This window comes from Pelodiscus sinensis, chromosome 8 (genome assembly GCF_049634645.1).
Source record: "Pelodiscus sinensis isolate JC-2024 chromosome 8, ASM4963464v1, whole genome shotgun sequence".
NCBI lineage: Eukaryota > Metazoa > Chordata > Testudines > Trionychidae > Pelodiscus > Pelodiscus sinensis.
The window spans coordinates 28814650-28829528 of NC_134718.1; the positions used below are offsets into that span (position 1 = coordinate 28814650).

Genomic DNA, 14879 nt, shown 5'->3' on the forward strand with positions numbered 1-14879 from the left:
GCACTCTTCCCCTCCTCGTGGTAGGGAGGCTTGGTCTGGCTCCGGCTGCAGGACCTCCTCCCTCCCTGCTGCTCCCAGAGCCCAGGAGGCTTGGGCTGGCTGCTTCTCCTTCTACCCCACTCCCTGTGGTGGGGGCAGGGCTGTAGGTCTGCCTCCCCCTAGAAACTTCTCAAGTCTTCTCAAATGTTCTCTGTGACAGATGGTGTGATGGACGCCTCTCCTTTTATAATAGTATATAGACTGCATAAACAAACAATATTGTAAAATCTCCAGTTGTAATTTAAATCTTATTTTTAAACAGCAAGTTTGGGTTTATGTTACTTTGTTAATGCATGTATACATATTTGTGTGTACATGTGCATTAGTTAATTCTATTATTTACAAATACAGAAAATACCATACCATTATAAAATGACAGATACAGTATAGTAAAAACTCATTGATTAGACTTAAGTCAAACATTATTGTATTTACATCATAGAAGTTGGTTCTCCTATAGCAGAGTGCTTTTGCTCAGAGTTTTTCTTCTTAAATCTGTACTTCAGTTGGCTTCTTGCTGCTTTGAGCAACTCTGGAGACTTTTTGACATATTCATAAAAGTCAGCACATGACATACTATAATTCAGTTGTACCTGTAACTCTGCTTTCACAACACTTTCACTCAGTCTGTTTCTTTCTTTGCTCCAAAGCTGAGTCATTAAGCTGAAGACCCGTTCACAGTAGGCATTTGAGACTGGAATTGAAAGTGTGAATGATACAAGTTTAAACAGTTGGCTATTTCCACTTTCTGGAATTTGTTTGAAAACTTCTACCCATCTTTGATCTATTTTTTGCTCCTTTGAAATTATTTCTCTTCTTATTTGTTGTAAAATACAGTAATCCTCAAACAGCTTGTCAAAATCAATCTCAATGCAAAGAACCTCAGCCAGCTTTTCAAGATCAGACCATTTTACTTCATTGTCCAATGAGAGGACTGACATTTGTTTAAAAACAGATGTCTTGAAATCATACCATTTCTCAAGATACACAATGCATCTTGACAATGCCTTATCTGCTTCCTCCTTAAATTTCATCTTGTTAGATGGAGAGACATTGCACAAAATAGCCTGAGCTGATCTTCCATAGAACTTGTCCTCTTTCCTTCTCTTTAATTTAGAATGAAGACCTTGCATAACAGAATCTAATTCTGTACAGCTGGCATTATTGCATTCTAGCTTTTTGAGTGCTTCATAAAATACTCCCATTAGGTTATGCAGAAAGTAAACATAACAAAGAGGGAGAGACCGCTGCTCATCCTCACTGAATGCTTCCCATATAATCTTAACACATTCTTCTTCCCCCTCTGATATGAAATATGCCTTTAATGCAGACCAGCACTGTAGAACTCGTTCTACGGCAGGCAGAAGGGACAACCACCTAGTTGGTACATGATGCAGAAGTTCCTTGTACTCAATTTCTACAAATTCAAAAAATGAACTGAGAGATTCTGCCTTTTTAGCAGAGGAAGAGAACTCGCTATACACTTTCAGGACAAGACTTTCAACATCAAAACTCAAAGCTTTCATACCATTTTTAATACAGTTATGAATTACATGGCACTTGCATCCAACCTCAATTATTCTGCTGTTCAGTTGTTTAAGCTTCTGATAAACTGACCTGTGTTTCTCAAAATTAATAGATGCATTATCAGCTACATAAGATGACACACAATTTATACTAAGGCCATTTTCTTCTAAAATATTTGAAATGCGTGCAGCAATGGCCTCACTTGACTCATCGTTATCACGGTAAAAATCAAGCAAGCCATGTTTAATCCCATCTGTCTTGGAAAAATAACGAACAGTTATTGGAAAAAACTTCCTATTTCCCTTATTAGCGGCATCTGATCCAACTGAAAAAAATCCTGCTAATTCAAGATTATTAAGCAAAAGTTCTTGTGATTTTGGTGCCAAAACATTCTCAGTAATACTAGTTGCTTTTGTCCGTCCACAAGACATTCTTCTTGCAATTTCAGAATCTGGTAGAAACCTTGGAAACATATTGTTACCACACTGACTAGCATAACTTAAATGATGAATAACGCCATGGTACGTTTCTCCAATTTCTGCTGCTGTCACTAGATTTTCGGGAGGTGTGTCATTTTTTTTAATAAAAAAGGATGCAATCTGAGGTGTTTGTTTCCGATTTTTCACAGCCTCCTTGTGTTTTGTACATTCTGCATGGATGTTAATCGCTCGTCTTCCTTCATATTTAATGGAAAATGCTTGATGACACAAAATGCATTCTGCTGTAAATTCGTCGACTTTGCGAAGCCAGTTTTTATAGTCAGGGTCTCTACACCAGTTGTCATTGTAGCAACAATAGTACTTTTTCTTTTTTCCAATACTTTGGGGGCTAGCTTTGGAGGAGCCTTTCCCATCCTCCATTTCTGCTCTTCTTTTTTTTTTTATGGAGAGTTCCTGGTAGTTGCAGAGGAGAGGAGACTAAGGAAACTAGACCACGTAAATGTGCCCGCGTAAGCGCAGGCTTGAGGCCGTGCCCATCACACCAGAGGGAGCGATGCGCGCACAGCGCAGCCGACGGGCAGGCGCCTGCGCGTTACCATGGCAAACGCACCCCGGCGGGGTTACTAGGCACGTCGGCTCCTCCACATTTGCGGCCAGTTACCGCCCCGGTACGCTCCGCCGGAGCCTGAGCGCTAGTTCCCGAAGGGCCCGACGCCGCGGTCACTGGGGGAGCGGGCCGCCCCTGCCTGGGGGCGCTCGCTCTCCCGGCCTGAGGCCGCTGCTACCCAGGCAAGTCCCCGCCTTGGGTCCTTCTTCCCTAGCGCGTCATTAAAGTGGGGCCTGGTGGCTGGCAACACTGCCTGTCCTAGTGGTAGTAGCTAAGGAGGGTGCCGGCCGGGTATTGGCGGAAGGGGTGCGTCCGAGTCCAGCATTTCCTCTCCCTCCGGATGTACAGCAAGCCTGGCGGGGCTAGTCCCTCGCTGGTTAATATTTCACCATTCAGGCACTTTGCCTGACAGCCCTCTCCGGGGGCCTGTGTCGCTCAGTGATGACGCGCTAGGGCCGCGCCAACAGCTTGCCGGCGGAGCGCGTTAGTGTCCGTTCTTGTGCGCTCATGAACCGCTGTGTGCGGCTACTGGCCCGGCTGCCGGCCCGCTCGAGACCCTCGCCCCACCATGCCGGCGCTGTCTCGGCTGCTTTCCGGAGCCTGGGGGCCCTGCGGCTCCCGAGTCGGGCCGCTGCCTCCTCGTCCGAGGGGAATGGCTGCAGGGGCCCGGACACCTCCTTGTTCGTGCCCCTGCACATGCAGCCCCGCGCTGCGGGCCCGGAGGGGGACATCGGGGCTGAGCTCACTCAGCCGCTCAACAAGAGTAAGTGGCTCTGGGCCGCCCGCCACGAGGAGCGGCTCTGCGTCAGGTAGCAGGCGAACAGGCTTAGGAGAAGTCCTGCATTGTGACAATGCCAGGAAACTTAAAAGACGACGTGTCTGAGGGGGCCAGTCTAGTTCTTGGTGCTGTCATAATTCAGCTCTTTATCTCCTACCTGCTGCAGAAGTCGTTCTATGCCATGCTGTAGCAAAGAGCTGTTCGAATATTGTTTAGGGACGGCCATAATCTCTTTATGGAATGACAGAAATGCTATATTAAAAGAACCTAAATATATAAGAAATGTGCTTTCCTGACAGTGGCTTCATGACATACTCAACTGATGACCTGGGTTTTATCCGTGAAAGCTCATGATGATATATAATTTCTTAGTCTCTAAGGTGCCACAGAGCTACTCATTTTTAAAGTTACAGACTAACATGGCTACCCCTCAGGTGTTGGTGTGGAGAGATGTAAACTCAGGAGACTCTCAGACAAACAGAAGTTTTGTCAGAAAAGAAGAAATGGGTTGACTTGTCTATTGTGTATGAATAGCTAAAGTCAGAAGGATTCCAGGATTCTTAAGTGTTTATTTTGTATAGATCTGTGTATTTCTCATGAAAACTAAGGTCATGTCTCCACTTGCTACACCAGATATTGCACTTCTGGCATTCAATTTAGCCAGTTTAGTAAGGGCTGGCTAAATCGGATGCTGAGGGTGCCCCTGCTCTGAACCAGTATTCCTTGATTTGTGAGGAGTAAGGGAAGCCAACGGGAGTACAGGCAGTCCCCGGGTTACGTACAAGATAGGGACTGTAGGTTTGTACTTAAGTTGAATTTGTACTTAAGTCGGAACTGGCGTCCAGATTCAGTCGCTGCTGAAACTGACCAGCGGCTGACTACAGGAAGCCCGAGGCAGAGTTTCTCTGCCCTGGGCTTCCTGGAATCAGCCGCTTATCAGTTTCAACAGCAGCTGAATGTGGACGCCTGGGACAGAGCAGCTGGGGTGCTGCCGGGGAGGTCCCCGCAGGCATGAAGCTGAAGCTGACCAGCAGCGGCTGAATCAGGATGCCTGGGGCAGAGCAGCTGGGGTGCTGCCGGGTTGGTCCAGTAGCGCCGAGGAGTGGTGCGTCCATGAGAAAAGCCTGGTCTGCTTGGAGGGGGGCGCGCTAGCTGCCCCCCCCCCCAGCAGACCATGGAGACGCGGGCGGCGGGACCGAAATGCACCGCGGTGCCGCCGCCCAAGTCCTCCACGGCTTTGCTCCGCGTCTCCCTGGTCTACTGGGGGGGGGGAGCAGCTGACCAGGGAGACGCGGAGCAAAGCCGCAGAGGACGCGGGCGGCGGGACAGCCCAGACGCGCCGTGGTCCAGCCGCCCGGGTCCTCCGAGGCTTTGCTCCAGACGCATAGCAGCTTTTCTCGCCCCGGAGGACGTGGGCGGCGGGACCGTGGCGCGTCTGGGCGGTCCCGCCGCCCGCATCCTCCGGGGTGAGTAAAGCCCCGTTCATAAGTACGGATCCGACGTAAGTTGGATCCACGTAACTCGGGGACTGCCTGTACAGGCTCCCATTGACCTTAAACCTTAGTATTCTTATTACCGGGGCTCGACAAATCATGTAATCTACTCACACGTGGTGAGTAGATTACAAACCGGCACAGCTGGCGCCACGTGATCTGCACATGCGCAGCTCGCAGAACCACGCGGCTGGTGAGCAGGACTTGCTGCCGTTTGGCGAGCCCTGCTTATTACATCTAGCTTCCTTCACATGCCTTTGACAAAGAGTGTCTACACACGTTAAAACTGAAGTGAAAGGTGATAGCAAGCAAAGCAAGATAACTAACTAAAATGGCAATAATACAGGTTGAACCTCTCTAATCTGACTCCCTTGGAACCTACCGGTGCCAAACCATTGGAGGTCAATATTGTATAGCAGCATTACCAGCACTTCGACTATTTATTAGCTCTTAGAAGACATTTGGGGTAAATTAGAGCTAAATAACAGCACAGAACACCTAGAGTCAGGACTGGTGGCTGTAAACAAACTTTATGGGACTGGGGGAAACTTGGCCACACTCATGATAAATGGGCATCTGGCTAACTAAAATCATGCTGGACTATGGATGTTGCCATAGCAGAGAGCGCTGGTCTAGACAGTTCAACCTCTAGTGGTCTTTATTTGATGTACATTAGAAATTCATTTTAGCTTTTATTTAAAATTACAACTGAGAAATTATTTAGGAAAAACACATATAATCTGTTTGATTTTTAGTACCCTATGAGCAGAGAACAAAGCCTGTCTTGACAGATTAGTTAAATGCTTTATCTTTCTACAAATAATTGATTACTTTAAAACGATTAAAAGAATTGAAGTCTTTGCTCTAAGTTTGAGGAGAAAGCAGTGCAGGAGCCCACAAAGGCATATCTAGCCTCTGGTCTTCTCTGTATTGCTACCAGTAGGTTCTGTACTTTAAAGTGCAGCAGTAATAGGAAGGAGCAGACCTAATATTTATTTTTTTTAAATGTATCCCTCTCTTTAAAAAACAGAATCACAATTTTCAAATCCTTTCCCTTCTTTTCATTGTTAGCAATATTTTGACATGGTCAAAGCAGGTTGGATTGATTTGAAGCAAGACTCTTTAAATAATCAATTTAAATCACCCCCCCAAAAATTAGTTTTCATCTTCTCCTCTCCCGTTGTCATTTTGATGCAGATCTGATTCCGAGTTATCAAAAAAACTGACTCGTGCTTAGAGTAGGGATGTAAAATCCTGTTTAATTGGTTAACTAATTAAACAGAGTGTTTAACCAGTTAATGAATTAAAGCAGGAACAGATGTGGGGGCTGTTCCAGCCTAGTTGCTGTGCCCAGGCTGGAGCCGGTCCCCTCGCTGCCAAGGGGGTGCTGCTACAGCCAGGCTGGAGTGCTCCAGCCCATTCACATCCCTAGTTTAGAGTGCAGTTAATTTTCAATGGGGATTAATACAAAACAAGTATAGGATGATGTTCCTTTGGGAAAACTTGAGTGATGCTGAAGTAAAATGACGTATGGCATCACCATGACCATGATGTTCCAATATAAGGGGATTATGTAGGCATGTGAATGGTTAACTGGTACGGGCTGGAGCAGATCTCCCACCCTCCCCCCATGGGCAGGGGGCTGTTCCAGCCCTGTGGGGCCTGCTGTGGACAAGGACATTCCCACTCGATCCGAGCAGTCTCTGTCTGTCTGTGGCAGGCCCAAGTGCACTGCAGTCAACGGTTGCTCCAGCCGAGCTGCCATGGCGGGAGGATTGCTAAATCCTCCCAGGCTGAAATGGCATCTGTGCTTACCCCCCTGTAATCAGTTAACCAGTTAAACATTGTTTAACCAATTAAACAGATTTTGCATTCCTAGTTTTATGTGAAATAAAATTGCTGTCTGCCATGAAGAGGGGCTGCTGGACTCAGTGTGAGCCAGGACTGAGCAATCCCGGCTCGTGCTGATCGCTGCGCTCAATGGCTCTTACTGCATTTGAAATGCAGAGCTGCAATGCGGGTGGCTTCCTGGAGCCAGCACAAGCTGGGACTGCTCAGTCCCAACTTGAGCCAGCTCCTGGATCTGACCCTGCTGTGGTTCTGCAGAGCGGTCCTATCGACTAATCATATAGTTGATACAAATTGTATCAATTATATGATTAGTCTGATAACCACATTTTAACATCCTTATATAAAATAAGAAAATAACAGTGGCAGCTGGCCATTCTAGGTTTCTTTTACTGCAGCTTTCTGTACTTCATACTTGGGTGATAGGTTCTGAACCTTGTTAACTAATTAAACAAGCCATAAGGATTAGCTAAACTAAACTTTTTTTCCAGCAACATCCAACATAGCAAACAGCTTGGGAATTTACTTGTTAAATCACACTTACACTAAAAAGCATAGAGAGTCTTGAAGAATGATGCATTGCAAAGTTGATCCACATCTTCATTCGTATCACTTTCTCCCAATAAGCAGTTTTCCTTATGTTTCATTCTTATAGCTAGGCCCTGCATTTTCTTCTTGCACTAAGGAGGTAAGTGACTAGTCGACTATCTGATAAGCCAAAGCTTATTGGATAGTCGACTAGTCCCTCGACTAGTCGACTGCTTCCCCCTCCAACACCTCCCCCCCCGCGGCTCTTAATACATTTAAAATTCAGAGGCGCAGTGGGGGGATCCGGTGTGTGCTGGGACAGCCGACTCCCGGCTTGCACAGGGCCCCTCTGCTCCCCACTGCACACCAGCCTTTTAAATACATGTAAAACACAGGTGTTCAGCAGGGGGATCCTGTGCAAGCCAGGAATCAACTGTCCTGGGCTCACAGTGGGTCCCTCCTGCTGCGCTTTAGCTTTCTAAATGTATTAAGAGCTAACAGCCTTTTAAACACATTAAGATCTAACTTCACAGCAGCTCCCCCACTTATTGACTAATTGACTAGTTGTTGGAAAGTCCATCAACTAGTTGATTAAGCTAAATTTAATATCCCTATCTTGCACTGCTTGTACTTGACAGGTTTTCCTTTTTGACCAAGAAATGAATTTCTTCAAAATATTCCCAGATAGGGTCTTTTTTATACCCAGAAGTCATGACAGTTTTTCTGTGGCAAAAGTGTAGGGGGATATAGGAAGGTCTATGTTTGCTGAATAATGTCTTCCCATTTTTCTTTCTGGTACACTCCACTGTTTCTTTCTATTCTGCCTGCATCCTTTTATATATATTGTGTGTCTGTCTTTAGACAATGTCTTAACTAACTCTGTCATGCTTGGCCCAGGTCTACCACCACATAAACACAGAACAAAAGCAATCCTATCCAGCCTGTGTCTTTTTTTTTTTTACACGTTATTTTATTCTGCTGGGAAACAGAAATTAAAGCTCAGAATTTTCAAGAAGCAAGATCTGGTTGTTAGAGTAGACAGACTAGAGTCATTAATTCATTTTTATGAAACTATAAGCAGGGCTTGCCGAGCCGCGGCGACCCGCAGCAAACCCCACTCGCCAGCTACGCTGTCTGGCGTTCTGTGCATGCGCAGATCGCTGGAACCCGACTCTTCTGGGTTGTAATCTACTCGCCATGGGCGAGTAGATTACAAAGATTGTCGAGCCCTGCCTATAAGTACAGGTTTAGCATATTTGTGATAATAAGTTACAATTAAATTTTAAATAAGAAATTCAGTATTTTATTGCTTTTAAAAGAATTAAAAATGATTTTTCATGTAGAAAAATCAAAGTAAAGTGGTAAGCAGACTAAAAGATATCAGCTGATCCTGTAAATAATGAGTCCATTTTCTACATTGTGCATAATTCTGCAATGGATCACCTGTTTGTTAATTTTAATAAGTAGCACTCATACAGTAGCCAAAAATTCAAGAACACTCAAATGAACATTGACAACTTAACAATTAAGGTTATGAAGTCTCTGATAGTAGACAAGCTGCTTAACTTTGAACTCTACATTCTATACATGCAGTTTCATAGCTGCACACTATTACATTTTTGCATACCGTACCTCCATAGTACCTGTAGGTGCCAAAGGCTTTTCATAAATGGTTTTATTGATTCTGAAGTCTCTTTTTATAGAGTTGTTTTAAATCTTAAAAAAAAAAAAAGTTGAAGTTTGACATTTTTCTGGTGGTTTAAATAAGTGCACTGTAAACATGTCGGCTGCGTCTAGACTGGCATGATTTTGCAGAAATACTTTTAACGGAAAAGTTTTTCCGTTAAAAGTATTTCCGCAAAAGAGCGTCTAGATTGGCAAGGATGCTTTTGTGCAAAAAGTGCTTTTGCGCAAAAGCATCCGTGCCAATCTAGACGTGCTTTTGCACAAGAAAGTGCCGATGGCCATTTTAGCCATCGGGCTTTCGTGCGCAAAAAATTAAGGTGCCTGTGTACACTGGCCCCCTTGCGCAAGTATTCTTCGCAAGAGGGCTTATCTCTGAGCGGGAGCGTGAAAGTATTTGCGCAAGAAGCACTGATTTTGTACATTACAAAGTCAGTGCTCTTGCGCAAAATCAAGCGGCCAGTGTAGACAGCTGGCAAGTTTTTGCGCAGAAGTGGCCGCTTTTGCGCAAAATCGTGCCAGTCTAGATGCACCTAGACTGTCCTTGCAATCTGCCTATAACTAATTGGAAATATTGAATTTCTTTGAAAAGTTTACTGGAAGAAGTGTACTTTTTGTATTTCTCTGTCCTCTTTGTCCTTTTAGCATATATCATTGATACTTTATAGAGAAACTTGTATTAATAACTCGGTGTTCTATCATTTTTGTTAAAGTAAAAATAAATGAATAAGACTATAAATATAAAAGGATTATATTGGTGGCAACCTGATCAGAAAAAGGATGTTGAATATACAATGTCTTGGGAGTTCAAAACCCAGCTAAGTACAATATAAACAATAGAGTGATTTCACATATTTATATCTAAATTGGTCAAATGTCAGCATAGAAGAAGGTTCAGAGAAGCAGTTTCTGTGCATCTTAAGAATAATTGTTCCAAGAAACAACCATTTTAACTCAGTTCTAAAGAATTAATGAATTGATTGAAAAAGTAATTTTAGCTGAGCAACCAACTCATAAGTGACCATTATATAAGTAGCTCAATATTCTTGAGGGCGAGATCATACCAAACACTGGCACTGTGATATTAAACTTTAAAAAAGAAGCAGGAAGGCAAGAGAGAAAAAGGGTGATTGAAAGGCAAGGTTCAAGACGCTGTTTGAGTGAAGCAGGTATCCCTCACAATGAAATGAAATTTCAAGTCTAGTAAAGGATAGGGAAAGGAACAAAGTATGTCAATTAAAATATTTTACATGAAAGCAGGGTGAAGGAGGCAACTGCCTTGGGGCCTGGCAATTCATAAAGGCCTGGGGCTGCCACTACTCGGGGTAGCAGTGAGGGCTGCCTGGAAGAGATTAGCCCCAGCTCTGCCCCTTTCACCTGAGACCCTGACTGCTCTCCCTTGCCCAGGGGCTCAGCGAGTCAGCTCCGCTGCATCACAGTTAATTGGCTATTTATTCTTCAAAATCCCTTTAACAGAGACATACTCAAACTATTTCCTATTATTTATTTGTATATCAAACACCTGAGAGAGAATCAGTAGGTCTGCTGGACTGCTAGGGAATAAGGAAAGATAGACATAGCAGAAAAGCTGAATGATCTTATCTTTAGCTACCTTCAGAAAGAAAGTGGTGAAGAGATTCTGAGCAGTGTAGGTCCAAAGGCAGGTAACAAAGATAAAGTGCTGGTAGAGTTTAAAGTATCAGAATAGGACAGTAGTGGGCAACCACTGGCCAAGAGCTGTGAGTGGCCATGCCTGATGCAAAGTAAATAGCCTGTCTGGTGGCCTGCCAGCGGTTTAACCTGATGAGTCATATGGCCACTGGGCCACAAGTGGCTCATCATTGAAACAGGAGGTGCTAGAACAAGCTTGATTAAAATTAAGTGCAAGAAGTTATCAGGACTGGATGGTATATATGCAAGAATTCAGAAGGAATTTAAGAATAAGGCGGTTGAGCTTCTCGTAAAAATATCTGATCTGTCATTGAAATTGGCTGCTATTTGAGAAGACTGGAGAGTGGGAAATGTTAAACCTGTCTTGAGAAAAACATGCTAGTAATGCTAGGAATTGCAGTCTGGGGAGCTTTACTTCTAGGATAATGGTTTTAAAAATAGAACTAAAAACACCTATATGAAGATAGCATGTTGGGGACAAATGTGGACACTTTGTCAGTTCATGCCCTTTTTAAATCCTTTTATCTGTATAAATAAGGTGGCTTGGGTTTGGGATGCGGTCTCACTTTTCTGGTTGTATTAGCGAAGCGTTTTGCTAATAAAACAGAGTGGTCAACAAAATTGTGAGTCCTGAGTCTTTGACAATATATACAGAGAGAGAGAGAGACCCCTATTGGGATGCCAATAGATAATAAGATGAGAAGCCCCTAAATACAATGCTGAAAAAACAATTAGAAGAATAATACTGAGAGGAAAGATTTATGGAAGTGTACAACATAAATGATGAGGACTCAGTTGTATCAAATGCAAGAGAAAGATCAAGAATAATTAAAGAGAAATGCTCTTTGATGTACCTGGGAGGAGGTAATATTTGAGGTTCCAGTTAGGGATCAGGACTGTGGTGCACTTAAATTGTGTCTGGACATTAAGGGTAGATCTGTGGTATGGATTTTCACTTGCACAGCTCTGTTGATCAGCAGCTGTGTTCCCTGGTCACCCAAGAGAGATTTAAATGCTGCCCAGCTAATTAGCAGTGCATCTGCTGCTAGCAGCATGTTTCTACTGGTGGTGCACATCTGCACCTGCTTCAGTGCACATAAGAAAATTTATTCTACCCATGGGTAGAAAGAATTAGAGGGAACCTTGGTCAGCAGTCTGAAGAATTGTGATCTCTGACTGGCTGAGTTATACAGAGAATCCCTAGTATAACAAAACTTTGCTGCTGTATCTTGTTGTATTTCTAAGAGGTGGTTTTGATATCCTGGTAGAATGTGTAGCTTTGTTCGTGTAGCTTTGCCCACAGTGGGAGCACTTTGCATGTATAGTATGTCAGAATTCCTTTCATAGTAAAGGTCTCATGTAGACTTGGCCTTTTGCACAACATTCTGTGAAAGGAAGTAGAATTATTTAGGGCACGTCTATGCACAGTTTTGCTGGCATAGCTGTGTTGGCTAAGAGTGTGTAGGGAAGAAGGAGGACCCACACCGCAAAGATGACATTGCTATGTGAGTAAAACCTCCAGGATAGATGTGATCATGCTGATAGAGCTCTTCTGTTGGTTAGCTAAACTCCTCACAGAGGTGATGTTACTGTGCAAACAAGCAAACTTATTTCGCCAACTTATGTTGCATCTACACTAGAGGGCTCTGTTGGCATCATTATATTGACCAAGACTCTGTAATGAAGACAAGCCCTTTAAGAAAGGAAGAGACTGTGCTTTCAAGGCAAGAGGTATGGTGTAGTCCTAATTTATTTGTGTAAATGTGTACCCAATGAAATTTTCAGAAGGTACACATTTGCAGGGGAGGGAAGGCGGGAGCTGATACTTGCAGGGAGCCAGCTTTTAACCTGGCTTCCTGTAAGCACTGGCTCTCCCACCTTCCCCTGCTGCACTGCCTCTGGTTGCTCCATGAAGGCCAGTATGTGCGGGGAGCCAGTTTGAAAGCCAGCTTCCTGTGCATGCCGGCTCTCACCTGCCCCTGCCTTCCTCTTACACTGCTGTTTCTGATACTGAGGTAGCAGCATGGGGTAGGGAAGGCATTTGTCTCAGTGGGAAATTGGAAACACAGTCAGCATTGATCCTGTCGACACTGTGGAATACTGGTTCTGGTGTAGCGAGACAAGTACAGACTGGTGGGGCTGCACAATGCTGCAGGTATGGGACCATCAGCAGTGGCTACAAAATTTCTGAATTAGGGATGTAGGCGAGTAGTCGACAACCAGATAAGCCTAGGGTTATTGGGTAGTGAAGTCGACTGCTCTCCCCCCTCCTCCTTACTGTTTCTGTATCAGCCAGAGGCAGGCTGCCGGGCTTCTGTTGCCTCTTCAATTGCAGATCCACAGCGGGATTTGGCCTAGCACCCAGTGTGAGCCAGGATTGAGCCTGGCTGCCTATTGAGTAGTCGATAAAAATTCTATCGACTATTCAATTAGTTAAATACCCGCTTCTTAATATCCCTATTCCAAATGCACAAGGCCGCTTTCTTGGAACTTTGCAAATGGCTTTCGCCTGCCCTAACATGCAGGAAGACCTGATCATATAGTGGAGAAGTGTGTAACTCTGGGAAACATGGATACAACAGTGGATGACTTTGCTGAGATGGGGCTCTCTAACGGTAGTGAGGAGGATAGACAGGATGCACATCCCCATCTTGGCTCCTGACCACCTTGCCAAGGAGTACATAAACTGGAAAGGGTACTTTTCAATGGTGCTGCAGATGCTGGTGAATCACAAGAACTGTTTCACTGATGTCAACGTAGGATGGTTGGGAACACCTTCTTCTTCAGAAAAATGCATACTAGAACATTTTCCCCAGACTGGAAAATCAGATTTGGAGCGATGAAATGCCAAGAGTGATTCTTGGCGATCCTAACCCCTGCTCCTTGTGGTTCATGAAGCGGTACACGAGCAACCTGGCCCCCAGTAAGAAGCAGTTCAACTACAGGATGAGCGAGTGCAGAATGGTGGTGGAATGTGCTTTTGGGCATTTAAAGGGAAGGTTTAGGTGTCTACTGACTAAGTTAGACCTCAGTGAATGCAACATTCCCTTTGTGGTGGCAGCCTGTTGTGTGCTCCATCATGTTTATGAGAGCAAGGGGGAAAGTTACCTGTCAGGGTAGGGGGAGCTGAGGTAGAGCTCCTATCCAGAGATTTTGAGCAGCCAAATACGAGAGCAATAAGGAGAGCCATCAGTATATGCTATTATTTGTACTCCGGATTCTGTAATTTCCACTCCAACTCATCTGATGAAGTGGGTTTTACCCTTGAAAGCTCATGATACAATATTTATTAGTCTCTAAGGTGTCACAGCACTCCTTTTTTTTTTTTTTCCTTTTGGTCAGAGACAAGCACTTATTTTCTTACCTTTAAAAATTGCTCTAAATGTTTGTGTTTAGGTGGTCTGTTCAGTGTGGCAAGACCTAAGTAGACCATTTTCAAAAGTGACTTAGGCTCTTACTAACTCAAGTACCATTGATTTTTCTGAGAGACTTCTGCTGCTAAATCAATTAGGCAATGCCTAAATACCTTTTAAAATCTGGCCCTTAGACTGAGTTGATAAAATAACGAGTCTTCCTTAATTCAGTTTGAGCAAAGGTAAATCTAACATGTCAATTAAGTTAAGAAATTCTGCATTTTTATCTTATAGGTGAAGTCCTGAAAATCTTAAATAAGTTTTACAAGCGTAAAGAAATGCAGAGACTGGGAGGAGAAAATGGACTGGATGGTAAGAAAAATGTATTTTGTGGAACTAACCATTTTTTAAAAGGAAGATATCTGGGGGTGTTTTTCCTTGAGGTTCTCCTGTCTCCCCCTTTTAGTAGAATAACTCTCCTACTTCCTATATCAAAAAGAAATATGAACTCTTGGGCTTTGCCTAATATTTACCTGGCTTTTAGAAAAACTGTTGTAGATAAACCTTATCTGAGCAGCTTGCTTTTTGTTATTAATCTGAATACAAAACCTCTTCTATAAAATATGTTCTTATTTCTAGTTAAGTAACTTGATTTAAATTGAGTCTTTGCTCTTTCTATTAGAAATTTCGAAGTACAACTTTTTATGTATCAGTGAATATTTTTTGTGTATTTTTCCCTTCCACAGCTCGTCTTTTTCACCAAGCATTTATAAGCTTTAGGAAATACATTATGGAGTCCAGTTTCCTGAATGCTGATGTACATATTATTCTAAATGATATATGTTGTGGTGCAGGCAAGTATATAATACATCTTTTAAAATAAAACTTAGTTTGTGGATATTTTTACTTCCT

At 43.7% G+C, this 14879-nt stretch overlaps 1 protein-coding gene across 2 annotated transcripts in view; it reads left to right on the forward strand.

The window, feature by feature from the left end:
• The first annotated feature begins 2629 nt into the window (after positions 1-2629).
• The window catches only part of SUPV3L1 (Suv3 like RNA helicase), a 38534-nt gene continuing 26284 nt past the window's right edge, over positions 2630-14879 (forward strand). Inside the window, exons 1-3 of one of the 2 annotated variants that reach the window (XM_006111257.4) lie at positions 2630-2795; positions 14262-14339; positions 14714-14821. In XM_006111257.4, coding sequence (XP_006111319.1) covers positions 14306-14339; positions 14714-14821 — 142 coding nt within the window. In that variant the 5' untranslated portion in view covers positions 2630-2795; positions 14262-14305. Of the gene's footprint in view, positions 2796-3043; positions 3377-14261; positions 14340-14713; positions 14822-14879 lie in introns of those variants that run through there. The other variant, XM_075934940.1, reaches the window with a different exon arrangement.